The following is a 19,983-nucleotide window of genomic DNA, read 5'->3' as shown; positions in this document are numbered from 1 at the left end:
ACTTACTATGCATGGTCTAGCTGATTTTTCACCAATGTATTGCTGACAAAGAATAGTACGTCAATAAAGAATATCATAGAATAGTATGGGTTGGAAGGGACCTTTAAAAGTCACCTAGTCCAACCCCCCTGCAGTGAGCAGGGACATCTTCAACTAGATCGGGTTGCTCAGAGCCTCATCCAACCTGGTCTTGAATGTTCCTAGGGATGGGGCATCTACCACCTCTCTGGGCAACCTGTGCCAGTGTTTCACCACTCTCATAGTAGAAAAACTTCTTCCTTATATCCAGTCTAAATCTACCCTCTTTTAGTTTAAAACCATTACCCCTTGTCCTGTTGATACAGGCCCTACTAAAATGTCTGTTGCCATCTGTCTTAAAAGCCTCCTTTAACATGAAAATAAATGAATAAATTATGTCAAATACCTGAAAAAACTGCTAATGAGGAACGTGGACTTTGGTTTTGGTAGATGTTGTGTAGGAAATACACTGAGGAAAAAGACTATTTAGTGCAGACAAACTATGGGAAGAAAAGGAAGTTGCTTTGAATACACTTTTCACAAGTACATTATGCACTCAGCTCATAAGTTGCTGTGTTTATAAATTCCGTGGCAAAGTTACTGCTGTACATAAATAATATTATTCATCTTCTGAAACCACTTTACCTAGTTTTGTAGATTATACCCCTTAGCAAATGCTGGATGTACACAAAATTATCATCCTCTCAAAATGTAAATTGCAGACTGATGTTACATGGTGAGCTGTGTCACACCTTTTAAAAGTAACAGAATATCAGTGGAAGGAAAAAAAAAAGAGAAACCACACTACTTCAATTTGAAAAAGAACATATCTGACAGCTGAGTGAACAAAAAGAATAGGCATCAAAGGCATCTGCGCCTTGACAAATGTTGGAAGGAATCCCTCGCCTTTGTTTGGACTATCCGTATATGCGAGTTCATTATCAAGCAGTTCTGTGTGTGTGACTGCCTTCATTGTTGATAAAGTAATGCTCTTTTAGGGATGTCAGTAAGTAATAACCTTGCATGTGGAGGGATATAGGATGTGCTATATTGTAAAGTATTTCCAAATTTCTATTATTAATGAAAGGCTTGTAGTTTGGCTCTTTTTGGGCTTTTTTTACTGCCTTTTTGGTGGGGTGAGGTGGGGGAAGGCACTAAATCTGATGGTTTACTAGCAGTGGTGATACGTGGCATGGAATGCTATTAAGAAGATTATGTTATCTCCTAGGAACAGAGAATGCTGTGGTCAACGGGAAATCAATTTCCGAGGGTACTACAGTAAATTTGTCTTGTAACTGGAAACTTTCTAATTGCTGCCCCAAGGGAACAGTAAGCTGAAAACCAGGCAGATGGTTTCCTCCCCATTTCCCTTCTTCTTTGATTCCATCTAAATTATTTCTAGCTTCCTAGTAACTTTGTGCGTTAAGCATTTGCAAATGTTTTAATGCTGTCATAGTTGCTCTCACTTGTACAGAAACTTTGGTGTTCAAAAGCCAGATGTTTTTTGCAGATTTTGAGATATTTAGATCTGTCCTCTTTAGATCGAGCCACTACTTCTAACTATAGCATTAGCAATTAGTATGAAGGAGAAACTGGTTTTTATTCAATGCTATGCAGCAGAAGGCTTGTTTATTATTTTTTTTCTTCAAGTGGGAGCTCGAGGAGATGGCACTTTTTTTTTCCCTTTTCCATCAATTCATTGAGACATGAATTACTCACGTCATCTGAAAAGCATTCTAGTGGCAAAGATATAGCCTAGTTTTTATGACTTAGGATTTTATTTATGATTTACAGTTAAAATTCAATAGGATGGAAAGGCCTGGTGTAAGTAGGTACTTTAGAAGGGAGGTAGGGCCCCATTTCTTTACAAGAGCTTTGGGGAAATATTTGGCTGGGATGAAGTCTGTGAAGAACAGATACATTGAACCTTGGCTTTCTTGTTCTGAAAGTTTGGCTGAATGCAGGTGGTAGTCTATGAAAGCTAAATTGAAAAACGTAACAGAAAAATAAGTCACAAAGAGCTTATTGTGGTCAAGTTCCAGCTTCAGCAAAGAACAGAAAGGCCTGCTTGAAATACTGGGTGGAATTGGAGGCTAAGAGGTGTGAATAAAAGTGTGAGCTGTAGGTTGAATTTGGAGCCCTTTGAAAACTTCTCAGTATCATTACATTCCTACGAAATGTAAACATACTGTTTAGCAAAAAATGTTGGGAGGAAATTGTTCAGCTAAGACAGAAAAAGCCAGCTTTCCTTTTTTTGCAACTACGCTTTGCTTCAAAAACATTTTTAAATTTTATTTGAAGTATATACTTATGTACCGTTTACTCCTGACCATCACAGGTGTGCATGATCAGATAATATACCAAGTACTTCTGAGCAAAGTTCACTGTTTACAAAATCATCTAAAATACCTGCCACAAATTAGTTGCCTAAAAAACATGCATTATCACACTAGTTGCTAATTGTTCATTTTAGAAATGTCTAAATACCACACAGAATAATAATAAGCAAATTAATTACTGGTTGGAATATCAATCACTAAGGGTTTTTTTTGCCTCATAATTTAAAAACAACAATGGAATTATCATTTTGAATACCATGTGGTAAAATTAACATGAACTGAAATATATCTGGCCCAGAATTGCTTTCATTTTTTTAAGAAAACTGTTGCTCTGTAAGAAATTGCGTAATTTTATCTTTTGAACTTAATGCGACTTTTCCCTGTGCACGTGGTTTTAAATTGAGTTTCCTCTAAATGGAGATAATTATTTTCAACAAGAAACAAATAAGATTGTTATAAAATAGTTGGTAGGTGTTTGAAAAATCTTAAAATATGAACATGGTTCTACCACTTTGATCTGCAGTGCAGCAACTTACAGAAATGCGTGGTTGCCTTTGGTGATAATTACTATTACATTAGTATCAGATCTGTGAAATGTTTTGAAAATTTATGGAAAACCTTCATCAGCCATCAGAAGCTCTTTTGAATATTATGATGGTTAGCAGGTACTTGTTTTACTGCAGTACCTGGGATTATATACTGTAGTTATATTATATAATATGTGTATATATATACATATATATATATGTAGTTATATTATATAATATATTATATTATATACTGTAGTACCTGTAGTTATATACTAGGATGCAAATTTGTTTTGCCTATATAAACTGAAACCCAAAGGATAGACTTTGCATTAGCCGGTTAGAGTCTGGCTTTAGTTCACACATGTATTAGCTGTGGTCACTCTAATGACTAATCCCTCCACAGCAAAACAGGTAAACATATGCTTATTATTAAGCAGATGTTTACTTTGTTGATATGCATTTTGTTTCTAGAAAACTACTTGTATCCCTTCTGTGGTTAAAATAAAAAGGATAGTATCTAGCTTTCAGACTTGTGGGTCTGGAATAAACCCACTAAATCTACTTAAGCTTTGCGACGTGCAGGGTGGGCAGCAGCAAGCAGGCAGACTGTCTGGTCTTGTTTGGTTTTGGTCCAAAATAATTTCCCAGGTTCAGTGCTTTGAAGTAGCAATACAATATCTAACCTCTTGGCAGAGGAGAAGAATATGCTTGTATATGCCTTTTCCCCACAACCAAGCCACAAATGTCCCTCTTATCTTTTTATTTAACATGCTTAGGTGAAATTAATCTGGTATAAACAGGGGTTTTATTAAACTAAAAAGAGTATGAAAAGCTCAATTTCTTTCTCACCTCCACACCCAAGTCTGGTTTTTAATTTAAAAAGCAACTCTTATTGCTGCTTGGAGCAGCTGCCTGGGGAAACAGATCTTCTAAATTGTATTCCTCCCTCCTGATGCTCACTTTGGGTGTGTTACTTAGTATTCCGTTTACAAAGCACTCGGTAGTGTTTGACAAAAAAGCAGTGATTATGCATAGGAAGTCCTGTCTTTTCAGTTTTATATGTTAATGCTCACTTGAAATTTACATGAAACAGCTTCATGAAAATTGTGTGGTATAAAATGTTTCCTGTAATAAAACTTCAAACTGCTATAGAATAAGTGACTTTGCTGTGAGGGTGTGGAGTATGTATCTTCATCATCAGAGAAATAAAATTAAGAAAAAATTCAGAAGGCATATGTTGTTTCCAAAAGTGAATTAATCTGCAATTTTTATGTTTATCATTAAAAATGTGTAACAAGTCAGTATTTTTAAAAAGAAACACCGCCCTCCCCCCCCCCCCCCCAATAAAACTAGATCAGTCTTTTGAAGGTCTTGTCTTTTTTTTTTTCTTTCTTTCTTTCTTATCTTCTTCATAGCTTTTCTTTTTGGACCACTGTTTTAAAATACTTCTGTAGTACTCTGTGTTGTAAGAAAATGGTTCCCAAATGCAGATGAGCTGATTCCTCGACAATAATTGGGCAGTAGGATTTGGGTGTGGGGGTGGTGGTTTCATTTTTATATCTGTATAGTGTGTAAAATATGCCACATTTTGATGGCTACTTTTGTTTTTTTTTTTTGTAGGGTTGACCCAAGGACCATTTCATCCTGCAAGAATCAGTTAGCAGGTTCTGTATAGACTTGTTCCTAAGGGGGAACATGTGTGAGATTGACTATGAGAAGTTAGCGGAAATAGGTAAATATTTTTTATTATACTTCAAATGGCATCTGTGTAAAGTTACCAGTGATTTAATAGAGCATCTTCAGTAAGCAAGAGGCTTCACCAACATTTTCTAATACTTCTTGGAGCAATCCAGTATGAGTTACAGCCACGGTACTGATGTGTACCCTATTAAAGCCATTAGGGTTGAAGGTTAGTTTAATACATGCAGCTTTTATGAATTATTGGTAGAAGTTCCTAGTGCAATTCTAGGCTATTGGAATATCACCATCATCACATATTGTGGCACAAATGGGAGTCATTACTCCAAACAGACAAGTATTGAATGAGCGTAGAGATTGCTCTATTGCATGTTATCTCCAAAGATGTTAGTCGAGCTGAGCAATATGACCATGGCATTAGGGGCCTCATCATTCTGAAAGATCAACATTACTTTTTTTTTATTCCTTGAGTTTTTGAGGATGCCAGACTGAACTCCAGATCAGGAGTCTTCCAGAGAGCTTTTTCTTTACCTCAGTCTCCCTTTCCATGTCCCTCACCCTAGCTCTGATTTCTCCATGTCATGACTTTCAGCAGCAGCAGACGGGCATTTTCATTTTTACTCCTAGGGCCTGATTCAAAATCCGCTGAAAGCAATTTTCCCCTCAGCCTTGGCAAGCTCTGTGTCAGGCCCCTCATGTTTTCTCCCAGCCTGGGTTGAACAGTGATAACAGTGTGAGTAGCAGCAGATGATCCTCTGCTGTAGCTCATGGAACAGGGCAATAAACTCCATCAGGTGTCCCTCAGTTTGGAGCAATGAATCTTATTTTTATTTGTGTTTATTATGGAATGTCTCTTGATCTCCAGTCTTCTTGTTCACACATTAAAAAAAAAAAACCCTACACAAAAAAAACCCAAACAAACAAAAAAAAAGAAGAAAAGAAAAAGAATATACCCAGGATTCTCTTACTAGGTTAGGGTTAACTAGATTTTTAGTAGATATGATTACTGTTGGGACTTCTTTAGTCCCTGTGAATACGTGCAGTACAAATGGACGTGTGTGTTTATTTTGCTTTTCTAGTTCTTAGGCCCATCTCAAAGCCAGATAGCTCAATATCTATACTTTGTTACAAATCCTTACCCCTGCTTTTTGGAAACCTGTCTATTTTTATGCATAGTACAAAATAATTTTTTACAGAAGGAGTTAGCCTCTGCCTCTCTGTACCAAAGGCTGTAGGTAACATATTGGTTGTTCCTATTATGTTTAACTTAAATATACATTTCACTTTTAGTAAAGCCTCTTAGGTTTCAGTGGATTATGGTAAGTGGTTCATAGCTGCTGCTTCACATCCTCACAGACTAGCATTTTCTATTTCTTTCTCTCTTCCCTTTACAACTTCTTGTTACTTTAGATGGTTACAGTGCTCAGACATGGGGAAAAAAACCACCCTAATAAACAAAATAATATTTTCCTTGTTCTGAATTTTAACATGAACTAAATATTTAAAAAAGGAACAAATTGTGAAATTCATATACTGCGTCATGTTTGTATTATTCTTCCCAGCTCTTGGGACAAAAACATTCTTTAAAGTGAAAGAATACTCCTCCAGTTAAGGTTAATGTAGCTTTTTATCTATGATACACTTTTAAAGGGTACAAAAATACATATTTTGGAAATAATAATAATAATTTAAACTTTTGTGTTTAGAGGACTCTAATGGTGTACTCCTAAAGGCAGATTTTTTTTCCCAATAGGACTGCTGATTTATTTTCTGAGGAGGCTTTCATGTGAATTCAGACATAAAGAAATTTAAAAGTAGTACACGTTTCTGACTCCTCTTTGTCTTTGAGAAGCCCAGCTACTAGTGGCGTTTTTCATCCTTTTGAAATGCATTTTTGGTACAAATCACATTAAAAATAAAAATGAGACGATAAAACTTTCATGTGGCGGTTTATAGGATAGAAAGATACTGAGAAACTGTGAGTGGGAAGCATTCTGAAATATTTAGTAAGAGCTTTTCTCTAACGCTTATTAGCTACTGGCACATAAATCTGGCTGAAATCAATACTTAATATATTCTCTCTGCCCTAGTGTGTCTTGCATGGTGGTCAAGGCATATGAAATGTGCAGATGATTAGAAGGCAAAATATTCTTGAAGTACTTTTTAAAGTGGCACTAATAATGTTATAGATAAAACTGTTAATTCTACCTTATTAAAACTTCCATGATAAAAAGAGATGGATGATGTACGGGGGGTGGTGCACCTTATCAGAACACTGATTTTTCTCTTTACATGTCCCTTTTCTTCTCTTAAGCCACCGAGCACTTGTGTGTTAGTGTATCAATTTAATGTTATTCCCATCAGTTTCTAGAAAACATTCATCTGAATAGTGTAGAAACATTAGTGACAGTAATTATCCCAGAATCTTTGTTCATTTGGATATGTACTTAGGATCAGTTCTTTTTGAACCTTTTACAACAGTTTGGAAAAAACTTGGGGCGGGGACAACAACAAAACAAAAAAAACCTGGAACAAGATCGATTGACCTTGCGTTGCTCTCAATGCAGAGTAGATTTTAATTCTAGGATCTAGTCCAGAATCTACTGAAGTTGGGGGAAGGATGCCCATTGATTTTACTAGGCTTCTGAGCAGACTTTCCTACCTTTGCTTGGCCTCTAGCTGGACTATGCTTTGGATGGACGTTTGGCTGCCTTGCCTACTGCAAGTTCAGAAGGTTAAAGGATTTCAAGGAAAGAGTGAATTTTGAGGGAAGTAAGATGGAGATTAGTTTGCACTTTGCTACCTTTATGCAAAGTAATGAGTCCACTCTGAGAGAGCATTCACATGAGGTATTAATGTGGAGTAGCTGTCAATGTCCATGTAAGCATACTGAAACTTTGACTTCCCCATTTGGACAACCTCGAAGTAAAAGACAAGCAGCTGTAGATGGATACAACAAGCAGATTGTGGGAGTGTAGGAAATGATGAGACAACAGCAGAAGTGGTGAATAACAAGGTCACAGCTTGACAGCTGTCCAGTAATTGTTGAGATTTTTGTGAGCATCATAGCAGACAATAATCTTAAGGGGGGTGTGAAGATATCTTTTAGGTATTAAAGGGTTGCTTTTCCCACACATGACAAAGGGTAAAGAACAGGAAGCTGACCTGAAACTGTAACAAATGGTGAGTAAAGGCCTGTGTTTTTGTCAAACTGAGCTAAAATTCAACCCTTCAATAATGTATCAGAGGCAAAAGTTATTCTTTGTTCGTTAGGACTTAAGCATTCTTGCTTGCTTCTTTAGAACTGCAGAAAGATGAAGCAGAAGATACACAGTCAGAACAGGAAGAAACGTTTATGTCTCCACCACTTGAGGATCCCGAGTTAAATATTAATCACCCTTACTACGATGTTGCGAGACACGGCATCATCCAGTTAGCAGGTATGTTTGGAAAATCCTACGGCTTCTCACTTACTAGACCCCTTACCATATTTTTCTTACTGTATTCATCAAGGTGATGCACAGGAATCATGTTGATGCTTTCAGCCTTCATCCTGAAAAGCAGCTGAATAGTAATATCTGAACTCAGTGCTTTTCTACAGATGAATTATGAGCCAAACATTTGAACTTAATCTTGCTTTAAAATACAACTACAGCAATATATTATAATCTAAGGCCTAACTGTGGCTGTAACGGATCTGTGCTTTATTTGTGATAAGCTGTTCTGTTTTCTGAATAACTGAAGTGTTGTGTAGCCACACACAATCATTTTTCTAGTCTGACTTGGAAAGGGCGTGCAACTGTGAAGAGATATGGGTTACTGTATAAAAACTAATAAAAGGCAGAAAGGAAACTGTTGATAAAAGCAGTTAACATTTACATCACCTGACTTTCTGTTGTGACATAGAGAAAAGCTATGGGTACCTAGCATATTTGAATACTGGATCATTTAATGTTTACAGTTATTTTTAAAACATTCCTGCAACTTATAAGACAGGCATATTTATGATATAAAATCACCTCTTCAAAGTATGCATTGCATTTTTTTTTCCTATTGGCTTATTTTTGTCACCAATGTGCTTGTTAAAATAGCATTACTGATCAGAATCCTGAACTAAAGGAATATATACCATAAGAAACAAATAGGGGTATTTAACACTGCTCATTCTGAGGAAGTCTAAGATTGTGTTATATTGTGCACACTTTTCACACTCATACTTCAGTGAACCTAGATTGTGATTTTTCATGAAAATTATGAACTCAGGCTGTACATATGTACCTTCCTGAATTCAAGCCATAAACAGGGAGTCATCCAGATGAATATGAACTTTAGCAAAAGCAGTCCTCTAGTAAGGTATGATTGACTAGGGCAGTGAAATCCTTGGTAACTTGACTTCTGACTGTAGGTGGGAGGAGAAATTTATTCATAGTAACTTCTGTTCTTTAAGCTAGTTATACACAGGATAATAATTATCATAGAATCATAGAATGTCCTGACTTGTCAGGGACCCACAAGGATCATTGAGTCCAAACGTTGTCCCTGCACAGGACAACCCCAAAATTCACACCAGATCTCTGAGGGCATTGTCCAAGTGCTTCTTGAATAGTGTCAGGCTTGGCACTGTGACTACCTCCCTGGGGAGCCTGTTCCAGTGCTCTACCACCCTCTGGGTGAAGAACTTTTTCCTAATATCCAACCTGAACCTCCCCTGGCACATCTTCCTGCCATTCCCTTGGGTCTTGTCATTGGTCACCAGAGAGAAGAGATCAGCCCCTGCCCCTCCTCTTCCCCTTGCGAGGAAGCTGCAGACTGTGATGAGGTCTCCCCTCAGTCTCCTCTTCCCCAGGCTGAACCAACCAAGTGACTTTAGCCACTCTTCATACAGCTTCCCCTCTAAACCCTTCACCAACTTCATGGCCCTCCTCTGGGACGCTCTCTAGTAGCTTTATATCCTTAATATACTGTGGCACCCAAAACTGCACACAGTATTTGAGGTGAGACTGCACCAGCACAGAGTAGAGCAGGATAATCACCTCCCTCGACCGGCTAGCAATACATTGCTTGATGCACCCCAGGACATGGTTGGCCCTCTGGGCTGCCAGGGCACGCTGTTGGCTCATGTTCAACTTCCCGCCAACCATAACCCCCAGGTCCCTCTCTGCAGAGCTGCTCTCCAGCCTCTCGTTCCCCGGTCTGTATATACATCCAGGGCTGCCGTGCCCCAGATGCAAAATCCAGCACATGCCCTTGTTAAACTTCATGCAGTTGGTGATTGCCCAGCTCTCCAGTCTGTCCAGATCCCTCTGCAGGGCCCCGCTGCCCTCGGGAGTGTCAACAGCTCCTCCCAATTTTGTGTCATCAGCAAACTTAATTAGTATTTCTTCCAGTCCTGCATCCAAGTCATTTATGAAGAGATTAAAGAGTACTGGCCCCAAGATGGATCCCTGCAGAATGCTACTAGTGACTAGCCACCGGCCCAATGTAACCCCATTTACTATAATCCTTTGAGCCCAACCCATCAGCCAATTGCTCATCCACGGCATTATGTGTTTATCCAGCTTTATCCTGGACATTTTGTCCAGGAGGATACAGTGAGAGACAGTATCAAAAGCTTTACTGACATCCAAAAAGATTACATCAACTGGCTTCCCGTGGTAAGCTAGGTGGTAACCTGGTCATAGAAGGAAATTAAGTTTGTTAAGCAGGACTTTCCCCTTGTGAACCTGTGCTGGCTGGGACCAAGGACTGCTTTGTCTTTCAGGTGCTTTTCAATAACTCTGAGAATCTTCTCCATAATTTTGCCAGGCACAGAAGTGAGACTGACAGGCCTGTAGTTACCGGGGTCATCCCTGCTGCCCTTCTTGAAGACTGGGACAATGTTTGCCAGCTTCCAGTCAATTGGGACCTCTCCAGATTCCCAAGAGCATTGAAAAATCATTGAGAGGGGTCTCGCTATGACATCAGCCAGCTCTTTAAGTACCCTTGGATGAATCTCATCAGGCCCCATCGACTTACAGGGATCCAGCTGGAGCAGCAAGTCCTGCACAAGCTCAGGGTTTATTAGGAGTTTATCATTTCCACAGTCATGGTTCTCTAGCTCTGGGGGTCCCAGAGTCCACCATCGGTGTTGAAGACTGAGGCAAAGAAAGCATTAAACGTCTTTGTCGATGTCCCTGGTTTTGAGGTGACCATTCTTATCAAGCAAGGGGCCAATGTTACTCCTGGCTTGCTTTTTGCCATTAATGTATTTTAAAAAGCCATTCTTATTGCCCCTCACGGTACTGGACAGCTTCGACTCTACTGAGCTTTGGCCACACATATTTCCCCCTGCAGTGGCAAACAGCATCCCTATAGTCCTCCCATGTTGCCTGATCTTGCTTCCACTGGCCATATTCTTTCTTTTTTCTTATTTCTAGAAGAATATCCCTGCTCAGCCAAGCCAGCCTTTTGCCTTGCCTGCTTGACTTCCTACACTTTGGGGTTGCCTGCTCCTGTGCTCTTAAGAGGTGGTACTTAAAAAGTGACCAGCACTGATGGACCCCAGCACCTTCAAAAGCTTTTTCCTAGGGGACCTTACTAAGTAGCTCCCTGAGCAACCTGAATTCTGCTCTCCTCATATCTAGAGCTGAGGTCTTGCTGGCGGTTTTCCTCCTGTCACCATAGATTTTAAACTTTACTGCTTCATGGTCACTGTGGCCGAAGTGGTCACCAATCTCCACTTCATGCATGAGGCCCTCTCTGTTAATAATCAACAGGTCCAGGAAGGCACCCTTCCTGGTCAGTTCCCTTAGTACCTGTGCCAAGAATTTATCATCCGGATGGTTTAGGAACCCTCTGGACCTGTTTGTCCCAGCTGCATGGTATTCCCAGCTGACATCTGGCAAGTCCCCCATAAGGACAAGGGCGGGTGACTAAGAGGCATCCGTTAGTTCCTTAAAGAATAACTCATCAGTGTCATCCTCCAGGCTGGGTGGTCTATAGTAGATTCCCACTACAACTGCTTTATTTGTCTGTTCCTTAATCCTTACCCAGAGGCTCTCAGCTGCGCCATCAGCACCTGCAAGCTCCATGCATTCCAGCAACTCCACTACATGCAATGCCACCCTCCACCTTGCCTGCCCTGCCTATCTGTCCTGAAGAGCTTGTAACCATCCATGATGGCACACCAGTCACAGGACTTGTCCCACTAGGTCTCACTTATGCTAATGATGTCATACCTCTGGGACTGGGCCAAGGCTTCCAGCTCCTCTTGCTTGTTCCTCATGCTGCACGCATTTGTGTAAAAACACTTCAAGTATGGCTCATTGTGCCCATCACCACATATAGCAGTCTGAAGTGTAGATAGATATATATTACAGATAGTATAAAAGTCCGAATTACTTTTTACCTTCTTCAAAACTAACCCCCAATGTAAGACTCAAATACATAAACAAGGGAATAACAGATTCACATCCTTGCAATTCAGAAGCTGCTACCTGCTAACCCATTAGGATGTTTCTCATTCAAGCACCAGTTTGGGGATGAGGGAAATACCAAGACAGAAAAGGTATTAACGAAACCACTGAAGTCAAACTGAGAAAATGTGAAATAGACGTGTTAACAGATACACTGGATACACCAGAGTCACTAAAACTGTCCACCTAAGAACCTCTGCTGTCTGTTGTATTAGGCAGTGCTACATGATAATGCTTTAAAAGAGATCTTCAAGACTTTCTCCTGCTGGTATACTCAACATCAAATTGTGATGGGCCATGTACTTACTGCTTCAACTTTAATCATGCACAACTATTTAGTAAATGTTTGTTGTTGCTCCTCATTCTTCATTCACTCAAAGCTGCCCTGGAAGTCATAAGCAATTGATATTTGTCTGGTTTAGCTGGTGTTAATTCTAAAGGGTACTTGGTGTGTTTATTTTTCTTGGAGGAACCATTGTCTTTTTTGCAGCTATGGGCAGAGCTGCCAGGTGATGAGCTGAAACCCCTGAGTCTGTGTTTAGACTAAGCACCCCTTCTCCATCCCTGCATACTGGGGCAAAAGGGGATAAGTTGGCAATCTAATTGGTCAGTCAAGGAGAACTTACTAAGACATTCCCTGCTGATTTAACATAAATAAATAAATGTTTGCTTATGACCAAGGCAAATAAAAAGTGTAACTTTCATAGTCTCAGAAGGACTCTGTCATTTGACTCAGAAGTGTTAAAAGGGTGGAGGAACTCAAAAGGGGAAAAATTTTGAATGAGAAGATGAAATATATGAGAACTGCTACTTTTAAAAATTTGTGCTTTTACTGATGGTTGAAACAGAGGACATGGTAGGGACAGAATGATAAGCAGCCTGTCCCTTCCCTAGCGCTCCCACCTGGCTTCATCTTATGCATATGCCTTATTCCTGTGTTAGAGAGTGGGAATGTGCTTCAGTATAGTGGCATGAAAGCTGAAGTGTTTTTTAAAGAGACCTACCTGTAGCTTCCATAGTTTCATCTTGGAACTTGCTCCGTATCAGTGTTTGCTTGGAATAAAGTCCAAACATTAGGTATACTCCTGGTTTAAATTTACCAGAGCAAATGGAGATAATAACAAGATAAACCTTGGCTGAAATATTGGATCCTCTCTGATGGTTTTGTCCTTAATACTGCAGTCTTGTGTAGGAAAAAACGTCCCCTTGACATCTTTTTAAGTTCTGCAAAGAGTGACTTTAGCTGTCATTTCAGTCAGAGATATATGGTGGTGTTTTGCAGGTCTAGTGGACAGTTTAAATGCAAAGCACCAGCTGGGAGGCATGCTTCAGATGGCAGTCTGCACCCTCTAAAGCAGCTCTGATGGGGGGATGTAAGAGGTGCACGTATGAAGGTGTGCATATGAAGGCAGAGGGGAAGGTGAAATATGATCTGAAGACATGCTTCACCTCCACAAAATGAGACCTCCCTCTCCCTGGTGCTAACTGGCGTGGAGTCAGGTTTGAACGTTTTCTGGGTTTAGATTCAAGTAAGGAAGGGATGAGCTCTTTGGATCTCCTTCCCATCTTGGAAGCGGCCAGTCCCTTTGGAAACAAATAATTTTTAAATTATTTGTACCTCATTTGTAATGGTTTTAATCACTTCGAATAAGACAAGATATAATTTCAGTGTTTGGAACGGCTGTTTTAAAGCAATCCTGAAAGCTGTTCCTTCAGTTTTAATTCTGTGATTGAAAGACAATGAGATGTATTGTTTGAAACGATTGAAGGAAAAGAATTTAGGTGAAAATATTTGCAGTAATTTATCCTTTTCTTACATTGATCTAGGTTCCAACACTTAATTTAAAAACAAAAAAAGCCTAAAATTCCTTTTTGCCTTGCACAAATTAAAATGACTTATACCTACTTTCCATAACAATAGCTTTGACTGTATGCAAAGCAGATTTTGAGTTATATTCATACAGTGTGGAAATACAATTAATTAAATAAGAATAGAGGACATTTTAAAAAGATGTAAGCTTTAATAATTGTTTATTAATTACAAACTGATTCATGTCACAAATACCAATGTGCAGCTGACTAAGCATATGTAAATGGAATAGCGCTGCAGTGCTGGTTCTTTTTATTTCTATTTTGAAGGAGAAATTTCAATCTGTTCCCTAAAAGAAACTCAAGATTGTTTTTCTTTGTGGCAAAAAAGAAGGGACATATAAACATACATGATGCATCAAGCTTCCTTATTTTCTATAGTTTGCTTCTATAATATGATTGCTGACAACTTTTTGTAGTACCTTTTTTTTTTTTGAATATGGACTTATTTAGTAGGACCCTGTCTCTGATGCTTGTGTTTTCATTCACTGCCAGTGACATACTTCTTTGTGTTAGACAAAACTTTTTAATGGAATCAAAGTCCATGATTGTTTTAAATCAGTATTTCATTTCTTATGCTTTTATTGCTTTTCTACTTATATTTAAAGATTTCAGGTATCCAGCCTGGGTCTTCGTAGAGACATCCATATTATTCACAAAGATTGAATTGATTTCATGCCCCTTCCTGATTTTGAACCAGTGCATTAGCAACTGATTAGAAGAGTATTATGTAGACCAGACTGTGAAAGGTAAAGTTGTAATTTAGTTTTTGTAACACGTACAGAGAAACTGTACCGAATTACCTAATAAGCCTAAGACATAAGCCCTAATAATTTTCAGTTCATCTCAGTGACAGCTGTGCTACTTCTTGCAATACCTTCAGGAGCAGATCTGGGGTCTGTAAATTGCAGTGCCACAGGAAAGGATTGGGTTTAAATATATTTTTTTTTTCCTAAAAGATTTACTTTGTTCATTTTCTTATTTCCAAAGGGTATTCCTGAAGTCAGAGATACTGACATTATTTCATGACTACCTTTTTGGGGAAAACAACAAATCAACTAGAGAGACCTAAGACTTGGGCACTTCTCAAGAAGGAACTTGAAGGCTCTGTTTCGTAACTTATTTGCAGCACAAGAGTAGATTTTAATGTGGGCGTTGCACGTTACAAAGCATGTCCTAACCATTTTGATGGTGGTGTGCTTTTCTCTCAATTGCAATGAGAGGACCTCCAAAATAAAGGTGGTATCCATTAAAAGTATTTCCTGCTGTAGTGGACAGGCAAGGTAGAAGAGGTGGAGGAGTTGCACTCTACATCAAGGAACACCTGGAATGTATCGAAGTCAACTATGGTGATTGCGACTGCTCTATTGAAAGCCTCTGGGTTAAAGTCAAAGGGGTCATCTCCAAGCAGGACCTCACAGTGGGCATCTGCTGTCGACCTCCTAACCACGATGACGAAGCTGATGAAGTGATATTTGGGGCACTAAAGCAAGCTTCTGGCCAACAGAACCTGGTCCTGATGGGTGACTTCAACTACCCAGACATCTGCTGGAAGAAAAATACGGCAGCTCGCATGTCATTCACCAAGTTTCTGGAATGTATAAAGGACTGTTTCCTGATACAAATTTTAGATGTGCCAACCAGGAAGGAGGCGCTGCTGGACTTGCTATTCACAAACTGAGAAAGCCTGCTTTGTAATATCTCTGTTAGTGACAGCCTTGGCTGCAGTGACCACAATATTGTCGAGTTCGGGATCCTGCTGAGCGTGCTGAAGGTCACTCTAAGACAAGGATTATGGATTTTAGAAGAGCAAACTTCAGTGCCCTCAGGGCTCAATTGGGAGGGTTTCGATGGGAAGCTTCCACAGAAGACAAAGGAGATAGTGAGTGCTGGGAATTCTTCAAGAACTCTCTATTGGAAGCACAAAGCCAATTTATCCCCTACGAAGGAAAGGGAAGTAAGCAGAGTCCCCATGGTTCAACCATGACCTCCTGGGTCTACTCAAATCCGAAAAGGGAAGCACACCAGAAATGGAGAAGTGGAGGATTATCCTCTGAGAACTACAAGGGCACAGCCAGAGTGTGCAGAGATGCAGTTAGAAAAGCAAAATCCCAATTTGAATTGAAACTGGCTATAGACAAAAAAAAAAAAACAAGAAAGGTTTCTTCAGACATGTCAACCATAAACAGAAAAAGAAGGAAAACATAGGCCCACTGTTAAACGGAAAAGGAGAATCAATCACCAATGATGCAGAAAAGGCAGAGGTCCTCAACACCTTCTTCACCTCTGTCTTTACCAGCACTGTCGGGTCCCAGGCTTTGGGAACAAAATTGCCGATTGAACCAAACGCCAACCCACCATCAGTGAAGGAAGAGTTAGTATGTGAATTACTACAGAAGCTTGACCCCCATAAATCAATGGGCCCAGACGCCATCCACCCGAGGGTGTTGAGAGAGCTGGCTGACATCATTGCAAGACCTCTCTCCATAATCTTCAAGAAGTCACGGAGAATGGAGGATGTCCCAGAGGACCGGAGGAAGGCAAATATTACCCCTATCTACAAGAAGGGCTCGAGGGAGGATCTGGGTAACTATAGGCCCATCAGCCTTACTTCAATCCCTGGGAAAGTTATGGAACGAATCCTCCTGGGGGCCATCACAAGTCAAACGAATCACATGATTGGGAAAAGCCAACATGGCTTCACTAAGGGCAGATTGTGCTTGACAAACCTGGTGGCCTTCTATGACAAAGTGACTTGCCTGATTGACATGGGGTGGGCAGTGGACATGGTCTACCTAGACTTCTCCAAGGCCTTTGATAGAGTTCCCCACAGTCTCCTCCTGGAGAAATTGATGTGTTATGGCCTAGACAAGTGGTCTGTGCAGTGGGTGGGGAACTGGCTGACAGGCCACACCCGAAGGGTGGTGGTAAATAGCTCTTTCTCAAACTGGCAACCTGTGACAAGTGGAGTCCTCCAGGGATCGATATTGGGCCCAATGTTATTCAATATCTTTATAAGTGATCTGGGTAATGGCATCAAGTGTAGCCTGATGAAGTTTTCTGATGACACCAAGTTGAGCGGGGAAGTAGACACTCTGGAAGGGAGAGCTCCTCTGCAGGAGGATCTGGGTAGGCTGGAAGAGTGGGCCAGCAAGAACCTTATGAAGTTCAACAAGGAGAATATAAGATCATGCACCAGGGAAAACATAATCCGGGAGTGCAGCACAGAGGGGATCCACCTGGCTGGAGAGCAGCTCTGTGGAAAGGAACCTGGGGGTCCTGGTGGACAGAAAGCTCAGCATGAGCGAACAGTGGGATGCTGCAGCCAAGAAGGCCAACAGGATGCTAGGTTGCATCAAAAAGGGCATCACCAGCAGAGAGAAAGGAGTCATTATCCCACTCTACTCAGCGCTTCTCAGACCACACCTGGAGTACTGTGTCTAGTTCTGGTCCCCTCTATAAAAAAGGATGTGGACTTGGTTTTTCCAAATTCTGTACCAGTTTTTCTTTCTGCAACTATTTTCTTTTCAGAATTTGAAAGGAAAGAAATACTTATTTGCCTCACTCTTCGTTTTGCACATCAGACTGTAGGTTATAGTGTCTTTTTTAAAGACAAAACTGAGCTAATTATATCAAAATATATGGGTGTGCTTTCTTGTTGAATCTGAGAACATACAACAGGTTTGCTTTAAACGTCATTTAGTAGAGCAACAGGCTTGCTAAAATAAATGATGGCTCAAAATGCCAAATTTGAATGTGAACTCAATTTTAGGTTTGGGTATCCTGACAATATACCACAAGTCTTTCTGCACCCAAATATGCCTTATTAAAAAGAAAAGCCTAGCACTATTTTCCCTTTACCAAGTAAATGTAAATTATATTCCCTTTCTGTTGGACTATGATGCTGTTTCTTTGCTTTCCTAAAATTTTCTTTTATGCTTTCTGTGAGTTATTGAAATGCTTTCAGTGATGCAAACCTAAGTAATTTTCATTTTCAGTGCCCCTTTTAAGACTAGGGTGTTGTTCTAGTCCAGAGAGTCAGCCAGATAGAACAGTATTGACATTAGAGAGGTTAGCTTCAGGAATGGCTTTAACTCACCCTTATTGCAACTTATTTTACATACTTTGAGGAGCACAGATGAAATGTAAATAATTAATTACATCAAAAAGCAAGCTGTCCCTTTGCTTTCAGTTCATCTGAAAAAAAATGTGATATTGCAAAGTACTTAGCCAAAATTTAAAAGAAAAATTGCTCATGAAAGAATCTTTGAAGGGGAATCTCTGCTTTCTGAGGGGAATGAACAAGGCTCCTGATGTAGGAAATCTCCTGAACATTCACTTATAGTCATTCCCATTTAGAAAGACACCTGAGCATGTACTTGATTTTAATTGCAATTTTAGCACTTTCCAGAATTAGCCAGGTGCAATCCTTTCACAGAAAGTTGGTTTCTAAATAAACAGGTGGACACGAGTCGAATCCAGAGGAATGGACACAAAAAGGGAACTTTGTGAAACCAGAACAGGCTGACTCTTAGAATTTAGAGTTGGTGTCGTTCTCTGTATTTCTTTGGTGGATCTGGCTTCTGTCCCAGAGGATAAACATTACAATGGATATTTTAATACTTCATCTTTAAGCTGTCTAGTATCCCTTGTAATGTATTTTCATATGATCAGCCGAGGTGATCAATGCCAGGAGAAAGAGGACTTGAATCTCTACAGCTAAAGGTATAAGCTTCTCCTGCTAACATTGAGACTCAGCTGTGTTATCTTGGCTGTGTATTTCTTAACTGAATAAGAAGTTTGCCATTATGGATGGGCAGAGACCCATAGTGGATTAGTTGTATTTACTGTCCATTACTCAGCCTAGGCAAAACACAGAAGTTTTGTGGTGGCTTTTTTGCAACCCTGTATTTCCCTGAGTCGCAGAGAGTAGAAGAGGCTTGGAAGCACAGTTTGTCTCAACATTTAACATATAATGACATAGTGGAATAGAGGTTTAGACTCACTTTCTCTGGCTTATATTCTGTGAAAGAAACGAATATATCAGCAAGTGTTTTCACTGTTGCAAGTCCTCTGGATTTTGACCCTGCTTCTACTCCTGTTTGAAACCAATGGTAAAACTTCTATTGACTTTAGGATCTCACTTTGCTGTAATATGATAATGGCAAGCTTCAGTGAAGTAAAATATTTCACTTTTCACTTACAAAATAGTAATCTTTAGTATCATCAGAACAAAAGCTCTTAAAAAGTCATGCTAAAACTACAGCCTCCAAAATATCTCATTTGCAAATTGGAATGAGCTGTATCATTAGCAAAAAACTTTTAATTTGTGAGAAGCAGTTAGGCAGCGCTGTGCCATCCAAAATCTTAATTAAAAAGTAGAACAATCCCCTTTTCCACTTGCCCTACCCTGTGTCTTACTGTAACTTTAATTTTCTACAGCAACTTTTGATATCAAAAGTGATGTATGAATCATGTCTGTTTCAGTGAAATCAGACAAATAAAACCCCAGAAGATTGCTTGTATCTTAATGTGCATAAATCTCATTCTGGACAGCGTGCTCTAAAGACCCGTCTTTACTCACCAAGGAGAGAGGAGGAGGCTGGCATCACTGTGCGGTGCTCCCAGGAGTGTCTCTGAGGCTTCCTGGGAATGCATGCAGACAGCAAGTGCCTGATCCAGAGGCAGGAGCCTCCTACCCACGGGCGAGAGAAGTCTATCGGACCGTTTTGTGCATGAGGGCAGAATCTCAGCCAGGAACTTTTAAAAAGGCATAAGTAGGTGGCTAGAGGAGTGTTGAGTGCCCAAGCAATTAAGGCACTCAGTCTTTGGGAATGCCTCCTGAATATGTGGAGCTCAAAACCAGTGCAGAAATATAAGGGGAGGAGCACGTTTTCTGGGGAGCGTAGAACAGGTTATCAGCTTTCATCTAAAAGTGTTTGGTGACACTGGCCTATGAAATAAAGTAGGTTAATATGACACTACATTTTTGACCTGAAAGTGAAACATCAAGCAGCAAAGCTGATATTGCACTACTTTTTTGCTTTGTCTGCTGTAGAGAATGAGGCATCTTTC

The 19,983-nt window shown here is 39.9% G+C and overlaps 1 protein-coding gene across 5 annotated transcripts in view; it reads left to right on the top strand.

The window, feature by feature from the left end:
- Positions 1-19,983, top strand: part of ARHGAP8 (Rho GTPase activating protein 8) — an 86,313-nt gene that overhangs the window by 19,984 nt on the left and 46,346 nt on the right. For 4 of the 5 annotated variants that reach the window (XM_075112668.1, XM_075112677.1, XM_075112687.1 and 1 more), the window contains exons 2-3: positions 4,508-4,619; positions 7,888-8,025. In XM_075112668.1, the coding sequence (XP_074968769.1) occupies positions 4,583-4,619; positions 7,888-8,025 (175 nt within the window). In that variant the 5' untranslated portion in view covers positions 4,508-4,582. The remainder of the gene's footprint in view (positions 1-4,507; positions 4,620-7,887; positions 8,026-19,983) is intronic. The other variant, XM_075112699.1, reaches the window with a different exon arrangement.

Source organism: Phalacrocorax aristotelis, chromosome 1 (genome assembly GCF_949628215.1).
Source record: "Phalacrocorax aristotelis chromosome 1, bGulAri2.1, whole genome shotgun sequence".
Taxonomy (NCBI): Eukaryota; Metazoa; Chordata; class Aves; order Suliformes; family Phalacrocoracidae; genus Phalacrocorax; species Phalacrocorax aristotelis.
Note: the sequence above shows the minus strand (reverse complement) of the source record. Positions and strands in the feature narration are given on the sequence as shown.